The sequence below is a fragment of the Hemicordylus capensis genome, chromosome 1 (genome assembly GCF_027244095.1).
Source record: "Hemicordylus capensis ecotype Gifberg chromosome 1, rHemCap1.1.pri, whole genome shotgun sequence".
Taxonomy (NCBI): domain Eukaryota; kingdom Metazoa; phylum Chordata; class Lepidosauria; order Squamata; family Cordylidae; genus Hemicordylus; species Hemicordylus capensis.
In genome coordinates this window covers 400,088,614-400,105,184 of record NC_069657.1, presented here as the reverse complement: position 1 = coordinate 400,105,184, position 16,571 = coordinate 400,088,614, and the positions used below count along the sequence as shown (strand labels likewise).

At 42.2% G+C, this 16,571-nt stretch overlaps 1 protein-coding gene across 4 annotated transcripts in view; it reads left to right on the top strand.

Annotated features, from left to right (window-relative positions):
- The window catches only part of KIF6 (kinesin family member 6), a 352,942-nt gene that overhangs the window by 161,055 nt on the left and 175,316 nt on the right, over positions 1 to 16,571 (top strand). For all 4 annotated transcript variants that reach the window (XM_053305319.1, XM_053305322.1, XM_053305332.1 and 1 more), the window contains exons 11-13: positions 8,114 to 8,219; positions 10,056 to 10,197; positions 11,356 to 11,538. In XM_053305319.1, coding sequence (XP_053161294.1) covers positions 8,114 to 8,219; positions 10,056 to 10,197; positions 11,356 to 11,538 — 431 coding nt within the window. The remainder of the gene's footprint in view (positions 1 to 8,113; positions 8,220 to 10,055; positions 10,198 to 11,355; positions 11,539 to 16,571) is intronic.

The window sequence follows — 16,571 nt, the reverse complement described above, 5'->3', positions numbered from 1 at the left end:
ATGTCAGCATCTGCTCTATTCACCCTTCTTCTTCTGGAGCCTGGAGTAGAATGTCATTAGAGAGGCAGTCAACAGAATCTCTTTGAATAAAGCATTTCAGAGTCAAGACATGGCCTACCCCATGCTCCTGCCAAAGAAGCCTCAAAAAATGACAGGGCACACAATAGGGCTTCTTCTGATGACCTGACCTCAGGGAGCAAACGATTCATATAGCAGCTGACGGTTCTTCAAGTACCTAGCCCTTTAGGGCTTTAAAGATAGTAGACAACACTGAATTGGGTCTGGAAGTGAACTTGAATGAATGAATGAATGCATGAATGAATAAATAAAAAGCAATAGCCAGCACTGATCAAAGGTATGGTAGCAACATTCTGCACCTGAAGTTTCTAAGCACTCTTTAGAGTCAGCCCCAAGTAGAGTGCTTTACAGTAATCAAATACTGATGTAACATGAGTGATTGTAGTCAGATCTGTCTTCTCCAGAAACAGATATAGCTGGCATATCTGCCTGAGCTGGTCAAAGGCATTTCTGGCCACAGCTGCTACCCCATTAGGAGCAAAGCTAGATCAAGGAGCACTCCTAAGCTGTGCACCTGATTCTTCAAGGAAGTGCTGTCCTGTCCAAAACAGACTGAATTCACATTGCCATGTCAGACCAGGACTACCTCTATATCGCCTGGATGAAGCTTCAGTTTGTTCACCTTCATACCATCTATTACCAATTCCAGACGTCACTTCCAAAGGCAAAACTAGGGCGGGGCAGCCAGGGCGCATGCCCTAGGCGCCACTTGGCAGACGCCAATGCCATGCTGCCCCCCATCCCCTCCCCAATTCGCAGATTTATTTATTGTTTTAATTTTTTTTAAAAGTACCTGTTGCCCCTTTGGGGGGCTTCCTAAAGGGTGTGTGTGTGTGTGTGTGTGTGTGTGTGTGTGTGTGTGTGTGTGTGTGTCTCTGCAAAGGTTCCCCCTCCCCCCTGCCAGTCTCTTAGATCACTGCCGCAGCCCATCCCGGGCTGATTTTCAGGCCTGTTTGGGCCTACAAAGATCAGTGCAGCTGCCATTTTGGAGGTCACCACACATGCTCAAAAGGCCTCTGCGAGGCCTGGCAAGGCATAGGACCTCTAAGGGACCATTTGAGCATTTGTAGTGGCCATTTTTTAAATAGTTATGCTGTGATTCTGTTTGACTAGTGCATTTGATAAACTAGACATAAAGTTTACTGTCCAGTCTGCCTGTTGCCTGCCTCTGTATTGAACAAGGGAGGTGTAACTTATCCAAGGCACCATATTTGTGTGTCTACTTGGTTCATTTACGGCAGAACTCACATGTGAGAGGGTTGTAATGCTGTGAAGGTGGCTGGTGTCCTCCGTCCAATACACACTATCACAGGCTTTATGCTCTTACTACCTTAGTATCTGTCACAGCGACAGATAGGAAATGGAATATGTGTGCAATAGAATTGGGTGTTTTGTTTTGTTTTTACCTTTAGACCCAGGAATTTGAGGGGATGGGGCAGGGGCAAACTTTTACCAAACTTTTGCAGTGTTGCAGAGACAGAAAATTGGTGACAGTAGTGCAGGGTAGATTATTGTTATAAATTCTTTATCTCTCTCTCATACACACCATTGTTCTGATTCGAATATCACACTGTTTTGCTGTTCTGTGGCTAGTTGCAACTTCCACCTTCTTCCTGATCAGGCTGCTGGATCCAGGCCTATTGTAAGCTGCAGGATAATTTCAGATTGTTTGGGGCCCCTAGGACTTCCCATTGCAACCATCTCCCTTTAAGGCAAAGGCTGTTTGGACAGAAAAAAAACATCCCTGAATTTCTTGGAGGCAGAAACCTGTAGTGAGATGTGCTGAGGTGGCAGAGCATTTGCTAAAGAGAACTTTCACTGCTTAGCTCTATGCCCAGCACATGGATATGCTGCATTTCCTTGGGACGGCATCTGGCACATATGTGCCACATGTGTGGTTGTATGTGTGCATGCATGTGTGTGTTGCTTTCAACCTGTTTCTCCTGAAAGTGTCTGAACTTGTATTTTTGAGCTGATATTATGGGAAAGTTATCTGAAAGATGAGTATCAGATGTTTGGACAGGGGTGCAATTTCAGTGCTTGCCCTAGGCCCTATTTTCCCTAGATACGCCTCTGATCACTTCAGTACCCCAACAATCTCCCTGGATTGAGATGAATCCACAAAATCATTTGCCCAGTTCATTCTGATTATTACCCCTTCCAACTCTGGTGAGAAGAATGAATAGTACAGTCACTGAGCTAAAAAACAATGCTTAGGGGGCAGGCTTTAAAATTTTCTATTTGCTTGGATCTTTAGCACAAGTACCAAAGAGTCTAAAATTGATGATGCAGAATCCCTGAAAGAGTTTTTTTGGGGTGGAACCAATTATCTATCTCTGCTAATCAGAGTTAGTAGGAGTTTCAGCCTAAAAATGAGAGAGAGAGAGAGAGAGAGAATGGCCTTAATGGCTTGGATCCAGGCTATTTAAGAGAGTGCCTCCTTTGTCATAAACTCTGCCACCTGCTGCGATCTTCTGGAGAGGCCCGTTTACGGTTGCCACCGGCTCATTTGGTGGCGACCCAGGACCGAGCTTTCTTTGTGGCTACCCCAGGGCTTTGGAATATGCTCCCTGCTGAAATAGGACTATCTCCTTCTCTGCTTGTTTTCAGGAAGACCCTCAAGACTCTCCCTGTTTTCACAGGCTTTAATTAGAATTAATTTTTTTTAATTAAAAACTTGTTCTAATAACTGTTTTATTCTATTGTTTTTATTGTGTCATGTATTTTAATCTGTGACTTTTAAATATTTTAAATTTTGTGCACAGCCTAGGGATGTAAATATCAGGTGGTATAAAAATATGATAAATAAAATAAGCAATAAGAGGAATTTCTGGACAACTCCACAGTAGACTGCAGCAACTGTGGACTCCAGCCCAGCCAGGATATGAGATTTTTTATCCTCAAAAAAGTCATTAAAATCATCACAGTAAGTGTTTGATGGTTCAGAGGTTAAATTCAAGGGTGGGGGGTACATACTAGCCCCCTCACAAACCTAGAGAACTCAGCTGGACATGAATTTGTGGAAGCAATGCGGGCAGAAAAGAACCGCTGCTTTGCTGCCCGAACTGCCAGAGCATAGATCTTCAAATGTGCTCCGTGTTGTGACCTGATCAGATTTGCACCGAGTCTTCTTCTAGTTGTCTACCTCACTGCTTCAGCTCCCATAATTCATCCAAATACCACGGTGCTATCTTTAAAACAAGTCATAGAGGATGCTTAGGAGCTATTGTGTCTACTGCTCTAGTGAATTCATTATTCCATGTTTGCACCAGAATATTGACAGAATCACAAGCAGAGCCAGCCCTAAACCCTTCCATGGCTTCTTGGATTCCTATTGGATATAATAACCTCTTTGGAAAGACCAATCTAATAGGTCCTTCATTCCTGCAGAGGTTGGTTGTGGCTATAAGCTCTACCTTAACCAGATGGTGATCCATCCATGACAGTGGGGAGATGACAGGTGTCCCCACCCACAGAACACCACCCTCATCGGGGCAAAAGACCAAATTGAGCATGTGACCAGCATCATGTGCCAGTCCACAGACCAGTTGAGATAGGCCTATAGTTGTCATGGCTACTGTGAACTCTTGAACTGCTCCTGACAACCTCGTCCTCAAATGAATATTGAAGTCCTCCACCAACAACAACCTGGGCCACTCCAATGCCAACTCAGCAACCAGGTCCATGAGCTCAGTTAGAGACTCCGCTAGGCAGCAGGGTAATTGCTACAACAGCAGAAGTCCCAGTCTATCCTTGGTCCCTAGACTTAGGTACACACATTCAGAATAGGCCAAATCCCTGACAGGGATCCACAGCCACCTCACCTCCCCACTCATATCCTCTCATCTGCTATACCATGGAGTCACCCTCTGGGAGAAGTTGAGACCAAACCGGACCTCTCCCAACCAGGTCTCCATGATACATACCAGGTCAGCACCTTCACCCATAATCAAGTAATGACCTCAGATTTATTTTGAACCGACCTGGCATTACAGAGTAATAAGGTGAGGTTCTCTGGGTTATTGACAAGGTCAAAGAGGTGGTAGGCCTGTTGGAAGGGGAAACAGCAATTAAATTTCTGAATTCCCTTCCTCTGTAATGGCCCACTGGCCTACCAATGCCATATTAAGTCTTTGGAGAAAACATTTAGAAATTATTTATTTATTATTTAACATATTTTTATACCGCCCAAAACCTACATCTCTTTATATAAATTATAACTGTTATATAAGTTATAACATTTATTTGCATGTTATAACAGTTATATGCATGCTCATTGAACATGTTAGCATTAGGGATGTGCACCGAATTGGCGGCAAGGTGTTCCCTTAAGTGGAAAGTGGGCAGGTCCTACCTGCCCATTCTCCAAGCCCCCGCCTGCCTGCCGCGGCACTGTTGAAACAAAAATATTTCTGTGCAAGCTTGTGCCGCCTGCCCCTTTAAAACGCTGCACTGCGGTGATGGGATGCGTCCCCCGGCATCCCTTGCACGGCGTCAGCATGTAAATGGCTGCTGCTTGCATGGAAGTATTTCTGCTTAAACAGCACTGTGGCAGGCCGGCGGGGGCTTGGAGGATGGGCAGGTACAACCTGTCTACCTCCCCTTAAGGGAACCCCTCACCCCCCACTGAAATGTTCCGGCGCCAGGGAGCTGAATAGTTTTGGGCACCTCTCCAAAGAGACGCTGAAACGTTTCAGGCTCATCTCTAGTTAGCATTACAGTTGAGAGAGAAACCTTAGGCAAATTTCAGTGAGCAGCAGTCAAACTAAGTAATTGAATAGTGCTATTTACTGTTTTTAAAGTAATCTATCCTGGATGCTTGTATACTGTTTTATTGTGTGTAATTAGCCACTATTTGTGTATATTAGTTATATTTGTTCTGGTTTTTTATCTTTCGGCTGGCCAATGGCTGTAATAAAAACCGACTGACTGAATAGTGCTATTCAGGAGTTATGTGAAAAGACTACTTAATATCAGTAGGATTGCTCAGGAGTAACTTAATCTGGATGCTACTTGGTGTATTCTGCAGCCTGACTGTGTATACTTGCTTAGTAAGTTCTACTGATTTCAGTGGAGCTTACTCACTGGAAATTATCCTTCCTTCTTAAGAGAATATCATAAGGAGTTAAAGTTTGTATTTATGATCAGCTGGAAGTAAGGAAGTGCTGTTATAACTGGAATACAGCAGATTTCTCTTTTAAACAGAGACTTTTGGGTAAAGTCTAATATAATTTTTGGGGCCATTCTAAGACACTAAATGAAAGACCTTACTTGCAAATGTCTCATTTCTTCATAAATCCAGAATTTAAAAAGGAGAATAAAACCAAGAATATAGCTTTTCCAAACCTTATAGGTGAAGAGTTTTAATGCTGCAGCTTGGAAAAAAACTTCCTTTGACAAATAGGCAATAGAGTTTATCAGAACTGAAGCTACAAAAAGCATTCATAGTCTTTAAAATGCCACAGAACTCTTGCTGTTTGAAAAAACTTCATCTGTCATACTTCTCTTTTCTAATAAAAGTTCTTGGACAGGGAATTAAAACAAGCACCTTACTGGCCAAAATCCAAACTATCCACACATCTTGGGTTTTGCGCCGGGAAATATTTGCATTTTATAATGCATGAGCTTTTAATAAAATTATATATTTGCAAGACAAAAAGATCAGCCTTACAAATTGGAAAGAGAAAAAGCAGTTTTAAAAACCCCATGAAATGACAGATTAGATGTAAAAAATTTTTTATAAGTGTTCATTGAGCTTCATGAAGTTAATATGTAACTTCATTCAGTTTCATGAAACCACTGTCTTGAAAACACAATTTTACTGAAGTATCTACCTGTGGACCTTGGCAGGGTATGTGTTGGTAATACCCTGCTAACTGGGCAAAGAGGCACCTTTCGAAGTGATTATTCGCTTTATATTTAGCAGAAGCAGAGCAACTGACTCTGTTCAGTCCCAGCACAACATCCTTCTGGTGTCTGATGCCAGTTTTTCTACTTTACGTTTCTTTTTAGATTGTGAGCCCTTTGGGGCCAGGAAACCATCATCTTGTTGTTTACTATATAAGCCTCTTTGAGAACTTTTTGTTGGAAAGCAGAGTATACATAATAGAACTAGTAGTATATTTGGAGACAAGTGACGCATGTGTATTTGGGGAGCTGTTTGGTATATGTGTATGGAGTCAGAGGGGTGTTGGGGGGCAGGTTGATGCTTGACTAGGAAACCACACTGATGTGTTGATCTTTGGAAGGGGGAAAGACAGAAACGAGTGTCACTGGAAGACTCTAACTCTCCAGATAGATAATCTTTCTTAACATATAAATGTTAAAGATTGTGGTGGGCAAGGTGGAATCCAAAAATGAAGACATGGCTCAGAAATATCTAAGCACCACCTTCTGGAACCTATTCAGTTGGAACCTCTCAGGAAGGACCGCAGCCACTGTAAAACAGTGTCTCCAAGTCCCTTGCTAGACAAGTGAAACAGAAGGCTACCATGATTACCAAAAGTTTCTGAGAGGTCCAATAAAACCAACAGGGAAATACTCTTAAGTTCAGTTCTGCTGTAAATTCAGGACAGAAGCCAGACTGAAATGGGTCTAGAATAATCAGTGTCATCCAGAAACCCCTGGAATTGAGATGCCACCGCATAAGCACATGGAATATGTTGTAGCAGAGACTGGGAGGAAAGTTTTACATATTTCTAATACCTCTTTGGAAATTAATTATGACCACTAATGCAAAGGAGGATTAAAATGTAAGGTACTACTAGTTCCAACCCCCACCCCGCAGTTCATGTATGATATTCATAAGAACATTTTTGATTTGACAGTATTTGTAAGGTATGATTAATATATGACTGGTATGTTACCAAATGGGCCAGCTTAATAGCACAGAAGGGAAGCAACCTGCCTATAGAGCAGGAGGCTGTTGGTTTGATTCCCCAGTGGTGTGTTTCTCAGAATATGGGAAACTCCTATATAAGGTAGCAGCGATGTAGGAAGGTGCTGAAAGCTATCACCTCATACTGCGTGGGAGAAGGCAATCGTAAACCCCTCCTGTATTCTCCCAAGAAAACCACATGGCTCTGTGGTTGCCAGGAGTCTACACTAACTCAATGGCACAATCTTTCCTTTCCCCCCTTTATATTAACAAAGACCAGTGCTGTATTATACAATGTGCAAAATGAAACCGCTGTTCATTTTTTCTTCTACATTACATCACTACTCTTATTTTCTAAAATACTTTTCAATAACAAATTTTGCCCCCACCTTTCCTCCTTCTCCTATGAATATTTATATACTGCTTTTCAAAATAAGTTCTCAAAGTGGCTTACACAGAAAAACAAACAAGCAATAAATAAAGTGGCCTTCCCGCCAAGGCCTTTTTACACTGTAAAGGTAAAGTGTGCCGTCAAATCGGTGTCAACTCCTGGTGACCACAGAGCCCTGTGGTTGTAGGGAATGTTTAATTTCCTGACATTATTAGTAAATGTTAGTAATTTTTTATTCATATCTATATAAACCGGTTTGAGAACTTTTGTTGAAAAGCTGGGTATAAATATTAATCGTCATCGTCAAATCTGTAATTAATATTGAAATGACATGTTTGTCAGACAGGCAGACAGGAAGTGTTGGTCTTTAAAACAATGTCATTTTTCTAAAGCAACAGCAGGCAACCCCTCAAATTTGATTCTTGCTGCTAGCTGCAGATACTCAGAATTGTTTCTCCTTTACTGCCTCCAGTCCTTATATTTGTGTCTTGTTTGAGATAGTCAAACTACTGTAGAAAAATTAAATGATCAGAGAAGTTAAGAACAGTTGGAAGCTATGTATTCCTAAATGCAAACCACAGACTTATAATCAAAGTGTATATGGTGACCCTTTGCTCAGATACTGTTACAGGAAATTGTAATAGCTCTGTTCAGTTTTCAGTAGACCAAGAGGAAACCCTACACAAGTGATGTGTTTCTATTGGAGTCTGATATTTCTATTCACTTTTCTCTTCTGTATACATTTTCCTTTTGTTATGTGTCTTTAGGATAGGTGAACAGATTAAAAGTTTCTTGGAAGATACCGACCCTGAGAGCATGTTGGAGGTTGGAGCTGATATGCGGAAGATCAGATTCTGTTTCACCCATTTAAAGGTGCACTTCATTGGCTGCCACTTACAGAGATGAAGAATCTGAACACAATAATGATGTGCCCTATGTTCACAGAAATGTTGCTAGATATTTCTGAGAGAGAGGGAAAAATGCAGAGCCCACATTTGAAACCTATAAAACCGTACAGTTGAAGCAGCAACTACAATTGTGCATTTCTCATAGGAAAAAGTAAATTGTGCTTTGTCTGAATATTGTAATCAGGAACATCTGAGAGTTGCCTTACATAGTTCTCATGACTGAGAAGCCATCCAGAAACAATATTAGCTCGCCATTGTTTAATATATAAAATTCTATGAAATAGCTCTCTACTATTATGAACTGACGTACTACACAACATGCTACCTATTGAAGAGGGATGCCCACCCTGCTTCCGAGCCAGCCAAAAATGAGTCCTCACTGCTAGCGGAGGTAGGGGCTGCTCTGTGCCTCCTAAACTTTTCATAATTGCTATTGCAACCAATTCCAATCATTCCCAATAGAAGTAAATCACAACAGCAGTTACGCACAGTTTAAGAGGCATAGAACAGCCTCCACTGGCAACAAGGATAGGTTTTTGGCTGTCTCGGAAGCAGTTTGCACACATCCCTTTTCAATAGGCAGCACTCAGCGCAGTTTGTTAGGTACAGTGCAGTTTGTTAATATGTTTTAGTATTAATGGCCAGGGATCCACAAATTTAGGCTAAACTGACCAGCCAGCTGTTATTTTTAATTGCCACCAATTCCCTCTCAGATTCTTTTCTGGAGCACAGGCAGAGAGCTTAGGAGAGAAGCAAATCTTCTATTGTTTTGCACTGGGATATGGAGTTGGTAAGAAACAGTGGGAAGCCTATGCTACTGCTCAGAAAGAATTCTTGCTATTTCTTAACTTCTAAAAAATGGCAGTGGCAATGACACCTCTGGTGAAGAGATCTGTGTGGTGCTGGGTGTCCTGCTTGCTAGAGTTCTGGGGGCACTTGCCACAGGTTTGTTGGCAAATGGATTTGTAGATGCCTGTTAATGGCTGACATTTATTTATTAAGGGCATTGCCTAATGTGTTCTTTTAACTTCAGTGAGACTACTTTGGGAAATTTTCCTTATAATGTTCATTGACATCTTATAATAAAGGTTTAAATGCATTTTTAGCACAAGCAATGTGCTAAGTGTTATACAAAATGTAAAGATAACAAAGTGGCTGCTAATATTGCTTACAGTAGTGACAGAGTGAAGGTGGAAGCAGAGGACTATGTTTGATAAAAGGGAAGTAATGATGGAACAGAAGAAAGTATGTTCAAGAAGCTAAAAGAAGGTTGTGCTAGTCCAGGAAAGACAAATGAAGAACCATTGATGGGTGTCTGAAGGGGATGAGAGGGGTTGCTTGATAAGACAGAGTGGATGTTGTTGGTGAGGAAAGTAACTTGGGCCAAAGTATAACAGTGGGGGCAGGGGTCAACAGAATAGACGCAGCAAGGCAGAAAAGCTGAAGTGAGAGACTGCATAAGTAGTTAGGGACAAAGAGTTTAAAATGGAAGGATGAGGAACTCCATTTTGCATTGGAAATCCACAGGGACCAAAGACTTAAGGAGAAGGAATGCATTATGAAACCAAAGACGGGTGGGATAGCATTAGCAGATGTATTCTGAATTGACTCAAGAAAGAAAGAGGCAAGCAATGGGCCCATCATGGAGGTTATTGAAGTGGTCCGAAACAATAGCATTGATCTTTTTGCTAGGCTAAAGAAGTGGGTACAATCTCTTTCTACTGAAAGGCAATTAAAGAAATGGAGGAAGATTAGATAGTCAAATTAAGAGTCCAGAATTTGTTTTTATTCTGTTTAATAGAGACTGATTAATGATCCAAAGCTTCCTGACAACCGTTTGCTTGAACCTGACATTCCTGGAGACAGTAGCAGTAATAGTTTAGTTGGGAAAGAAGAGTTAAAGAAGCTGAAGGAGCTTCTGCAGCAAAGAGACAATGAAATCAGTATCCTTTCTGAAAGGTGACATTAAGATTTCAGTTGGTTTTGCTTATATTTTGACTAACGAGCTAAATGACTTCTTCCTACTTATATTAAAATAACAGTGCAAGTTTTAACATAAATGTTTGTTGCATTTTTGTTTATCAGGCTCCAGAGTGTGCTATTATCTCCTGTTCTGTAATAAGTTGGTTTAATCACCTGGATGTTAAAATATTTTGTGCTTTGCATAGTTCTGACCCAGATCCAAAGTTTCTGGAAAACTTATGTCAAGCAGGATTTGTATAAATAATGGAAAATACTGAAGCTATATGAGGAACTATTTATTACCTTTCAAAAAGTTGAATTTCCTGTAATTGTTATTTTTAGTCAAATGAAATGTTGCTTTGGGGACTGCTGAACTGTGCATTTAGATTAAATATAAATTTATATTAAACCTGAGATTCTGTACAGTTCATATAAAATGTAGTTTTTTCAGACGGAGCTGCCCATTTTGCTGAATCACCAAAAATGTAAAGCTAGAATAAATCTAGTCAGGACTCATCAGCTGCCTGGATGGGACACCCAGCCTCTTGCACTATTGGTCTGCTTGTGCATTGTGCTTGTGCATCAGGCTAGTGAATAAGAACACAAGAAAAAGTAATTCCTTTTGTTGGTCATAAATTTTTTGGCAATCAGTTTCATGGGTTCTAGTGTTGTGTGAGACGGAGAAAAAATTATCTCTGTCAACTTTATTCACACCATGCATGATTTTATAGACCTCTATCATGTGTCCTCTCAGTCGTCTTTTATCTAAAGTAAAATGCTCCAAATGTTGTAGCCTTGGCTCGTAAGGAATCTGCTCTAGACCCCTGATCATCTTGGTTGCCCTCTTGTGCACTTTCTTCAGCTCTGGCTTTGAATTATTCCCTGCATTGTCTATGAAGAGGTTTCACTGCAGAAGACATACCACAGGTTGCTGAAGACCACCCTGTTGCACCAGCACAACTTAGTCTGGAATGCAAACTCCCAACTTAGCAGAACTAGCAAGAACAATATTAGTTTGGATCTTAGCAGATTCTTTTTGTATTTACTATTCTCTGTCTTGCTTTTTATGTTAAACAGACCTGTTCTAAGAGAATTTGATAATTGTTAACTTCGGAAATATTCCTTAAAATGAACTTTAGATATTTTGGTAAGTATGTTAAAGAAAGAAAAAAAGAAATTGCAAGATGCCCTCCTTCAGCTCAATGCTTCTTCAAAGGGTATTCCGTCTTCAGAAAGTTCCCTTCTTTGGAAAAATGTGGACAATGAGCAGGTGTTTTCTGTCATTTTGGAACCTAAATCTGGGTTTCTTCCCAGGATCACAGGTTAGTGGCCTTTATTGTATTCACAAATGAGGCCCTCTTTTTGGGGTGGTGGTGCTCCATTCTGGCCTATTGCTGTAAACAGGGACACCGTGAATAAAGAATCCTTGAACCTATGGGGATTGTGGGGGTTAGGCTCCTCAGCACACTTAAGTGTGCTCAAATCTTATAGAATAGTGTGCGGGGCAGAAATTAGAGTAAAACACATTACCTTGTTCTCCAGCAATGCCCACCCAACCCCCAAATCCTCAAATTTGGGAGTTTTTTTTTTTAAAAAGTGAAAAAGTCACAAAATGGCCACCAGAAATGACACCAGAAGCCATTTCTTGGTGGCACTTAGCCACAAATAGCTGAAAATAACCTTATTTTTAGTGTGCAAAGAAAAAAACCCAGGTCTCTGTACTGAGACCTAGAGACCTAAAAATAGCCCTAGTTTTAGGTGTGTGAACAAAGAAACCAGATTTCTATACCGTGAATAGCCAAAAATAGGGCTATTTTTGACCCATGAACAAAGAAACCTGTGAATAACAGAAACTGCAGTGGGAGAACCAGCGAAAAATAAGGGTCTGCTGTACTTAATTATCATATTGCATCCCTTATATTTCAGTATGGAACATCTGTCTTCTACTCCTTTGCTTCTGTTTTAAACATGGAGAAAGCTTGTTTCTAAGCTTGTAACCTTTTCACTATCCCTAATATGTTTTGTTCAGTACAATCTGTGTACAATATATGCATGCACAGATCTGTGCATTGTGTATAGTCATTCACACGCTATATGCACAGTAGTTCATTTTTTATCTGTACCCTGCATTTGATGGGACTTGTATCCAGGTTCACTTTTAGGTTAGTCACGGTGTATCCTTTCAGCTGAAATGCTGAGAACTGAGATGTTGAAATATAGTTTCTCATTATTGTAGAGTTTTAAATGTTTGTGTTCTTCTACATGGTCTCTGCGCATTCCCACTCCTGGGCCTTGTGCGTGGGCTGGGTCCCCGTCGGAATCTTCCAGAGCTTTACCCCACAGTTGGGTAGCTAATCACAGCCCCACTCCAAGGTACAACTTAACATTTGCCCTATTTTGCTCTCAGCTTCCTCTTCCACTTCTTTTCTTCTACCTTTCTGACTTCACATCTTTCCTCTCGTTTTAGTTTTATGTTTTATTTTATATTTGCACTCTTTTCCCTGCCCCAATGTTCACTGGCTCTCCCTTTGATTGTGGCTTATGGCAGCTAGAATGGCTTTTTAAAAGAGTATTTCATTGAGGGCTAAACTCCCCTCCTCCAACGGTCACTCTTACTGCCTTATTTCCTTAGGGGAAGCCCATAGGGTTCACTCCTGCTTCTTATGTTTAAAATTTACTTGCCAAGCACAGAGGAATCATGTGTAACATAAGAACAGGTCTGCTGGATCAGGCCCAAGGCCTGTCTAGTCCAGCATTCTGTTTCACACCAGATGCCTCTGAGAAGCCCACAGGCAAGAGGAGGGGGCATGCCCTCTCTCCTAGAGCTTTCCCACACAGGGGCTTTAGCCCAAATCGCCTCCAGAAGGTGGGCTCACTGCAGCCGGATTCCTGTCAAGGTCAGTTCAATGTCCTTGGAAGCACCCCATACGCACATAGGGCTTTTCCTTCTGCATTTCACATCATCCCAGTTTATATCCGAGTTTTTATAATTCTGGTTTTTAGCAAAGTTTCCTGGAAAATCCGCTGCAGGGCGCTGACATCAGTCTTTGCATTTGCATGATAAAAACAAGTCACACCTATGGAATGCAAAAACAAAGCTACCTTGCTGCCTTGCCTTCAGTCCTGAGACAAAGAGTTGAAAACCCAGTTTTCAGACATTTTGCTCTTTGAAAGTTTTTGGAGGGAGGAGATCTGGGCGGAGGAGGATTTTCAGTCTTTTGCAGAAAATGAGCATTTCCTTGCATGCAATCCAAGCTGGGATAGGGCTGCAAAAGCAGAAGCGATACTGCAGGAGGGTTGACACATGCTGGGTAGGGATGTGCAAAAAATTTCGGGCACAGAACGATCTGTGCCCGAAATGAGCAATTTTGGGTGATTCGGGGCCGAACCGAATCACCCCCGATGTCCCCCGATATTTTTTGGGCCCTCTTTTTCTGAGGTGTGAATTCTCATTCTATCATAGCAAATGAGATTTTTTTTCAATTAAACAACTCTCATGACCCCACTTTCACTTTTTCACACTCTCAATTACTGTGAATATGAGGAAGTAATCAATTTAGCACACTTCACCTTATGAAGACAAACCTCAGAAATTCACCAAAATTCACCCTTCTGCCCAATCACTCTGAAATTGGGGACGGGTGGTAGCCTCCACCCATTAGGCACTATCTACCAGCCCACCCCACTCCTTTGGGGCAGATCCACTTTCTGCCCCCATCTGCCCCAAAGACACCAAATATTCCCAAAAAATCAGCCCTCTGCCCAATCCCCCTGAAATTGGGGTGGTAGCCTCCACCCATTAGGCACTACCACCCCACCCCACTATTATGCCCCAGGCCCCACTTTCTGCCCCAATCTGCCCCAAAGACATGAAAACTTCAGAAATTTCACAAAAATCAGCCCTTTGCCCAATCCCCCTGAAATTGGGGTGGTAGCCTGCACCCATTAGGCACTACCACCCCACCCCACCTTTTGCCCAGATCCCATGCTATGCCCCGAACTGCCCCAAAGTCACTAAAACTTCAAAATTTCCCCAAAAATCACCCCTTTGCCCAATCCCCCTGAAATTGGGGTGGTAGACTCCACCCATTGGGCACTACCACCCCACCCCAAAATTTTGCCCCTGGGCCACCTGGATTTGGGGGGGGGAAAGGGGCCCAGGGGCAAAATGAAAACGCACAGTAGAGAAGGGAGCTGCTTCCCTAATGCTGTGAGTGGAGCCATCGAAGCTCACAGCCGTCACCACATCCTCTGGCAGAGAATTCCATAGTTTAATTATGTGCTGTGTGGAAAAAGTACTTTTCAAGTTCCTTTTGGTCCTAAATTTCTTGACCTTCAGTTTCATGGGATGAGCTCTGGCTCATCCAGAGCTCATTGGATGAGCCAGAGCTTCATTGAGAGAGGGAGAAAAAGTTCTCTCTGCCCACTTTGTCTCTACTCCATTGAGTCCAATTACCCCATTAGACTGAAGCTGTGGTCCCCACCAATATGCTATTAGACTATAACCAGGCTTCTCCAGTCAAACATGGAATTGCAGTCTGGACTCCTCTGATTCCAATTGGATGGAAGCTGTGGTCCTCACCAGTGTATCACTGGACTATAGCTGAGCTTCTCTGGAAGCCGCGGTCCTCACCAATGCACCACTGGACTATAGTCGGGCATCTGCAAACAGGTGCTGGACCATAGCCTGGACTCCATCAATTACCCCTATTGGATCTGAGTCCAGGACCTCACCAACACATATAAAACCTGCAGAAACTATGCAGCCTTCCTGGAAACCCCAAGACCGATTTATTTATTTATTTATTTATTTGTTTGTTTATTTATTATACCGCCCCTCCAAAATGGCTCAGGGCGGTTTACAATTAAAACAACTCATAAAACAATGAAAATTACAGGGCCTCAGTCAATTACAGGGCCTCAGTCAATGCGTCTCTGTTCCAGGTACCAGTTTCTACCAGGGGCCGAATTAACATCTCCGTGTTCTAGTTTATACCTATGAGTTTAATGGCAATTCCAATTTTTTTTTTATTTAGTACAATTCTATACCACCCCATACAGAAGTCCCTGGGTGGTTCACAATCTAAAAATTCTGCCTGAGAACCCCTATACCTTGATTCAGTAGGGCTCAATCAGTACGCCAATGCACCAGTGGACCAATGTGCTACCAATATATCATTGCACAATTGACTGATAACTAAGAGGGATTCACCCAGTGTTTTTTTCAGGAGAGACAAGGAATCAAACCAGAGGTGTATTTTATCATTTTACTTAATGAGATAGAGTTTTGAGGCATCACAGATATAAGGTCCTGGAAAGCAAAGCTGATTTACCTAATTCGAATACAAGCAGGTTACCCAGGGTGGGGGAGGGAAAGGGAGGAGGGGAGGGAGAAGGTAAAGTTTGTTACCAGAGGTGCAGGGAAACCAATTTATTGGCCAGATCAAGGTTTCCCCCCCAATGTTTACATATGCTGTAGCTTGAAGAAAATTAGAGATACACAAAGCTGGGGTGCAAGGATGCCGCGGCGTTGGAGAGGGTGAAGATGCACCTCCTGGATCTGCCCTGTAGGGATACAGTCCAAAGTCCTCAGGTTTTATACCCTCTAATGTGTCAGCGGGGTCACTCCTCACATTCATTAAGGATATTTTATTTTATTCTATCTATCTATCTATCTATCTATCTATCTATCTATCTATCTATCTATCGAACGTATTTTTATGCTGCCCCAAACTTATGTCTCTGGGCAGTTTACAACAAGATAAAACATTAAAACATTAGTTAAAAACAAAAACAAGACATTTAAAACACAGCAATTTAAAGAACAATATTGTAAAACAACATTAAAACCAACGGGGACATGGCGCAAGCACAAGGCCAAGGCGTGTGAATGTGCATTAGAACACTAGAAGAACTACAGTTACAGGTAAGCAACTTGAATTTTGTTAGCTAGTGTCATACCCCCACTCAAGGACAACGAAGAGGAGTGGGAGGCAGGCAACTTACTAGAAGGTGGGGAGGCACCTGAGGAGGAGCGGGCCGGTGATGTGAATGGGGAGATAGCTGAGACAGGCCAGGGTGAGTGTTTGGTGCAGGAGGGGCCAGCAGGGCCGGGTGACCTTTGGAGAGAAGGGTCAGAATCTGAGCCAGAGTTTGAATGGCCACTATCTTCTCGAGTATGCAGATGGGGAAAACGTCAGCAACAGGTGAGGCAATTACAGAGGAGCCATCAGCTCGTTAAACCTGCCTGTTTAGCAATAAGACTGAAACCTGAGCTACTGGCTATTGTGTCCTATATCTCTGGCCAGCGTCTTCCATCGAGTGAGCTCGTGACAGCTAACAACTCACATTTGCC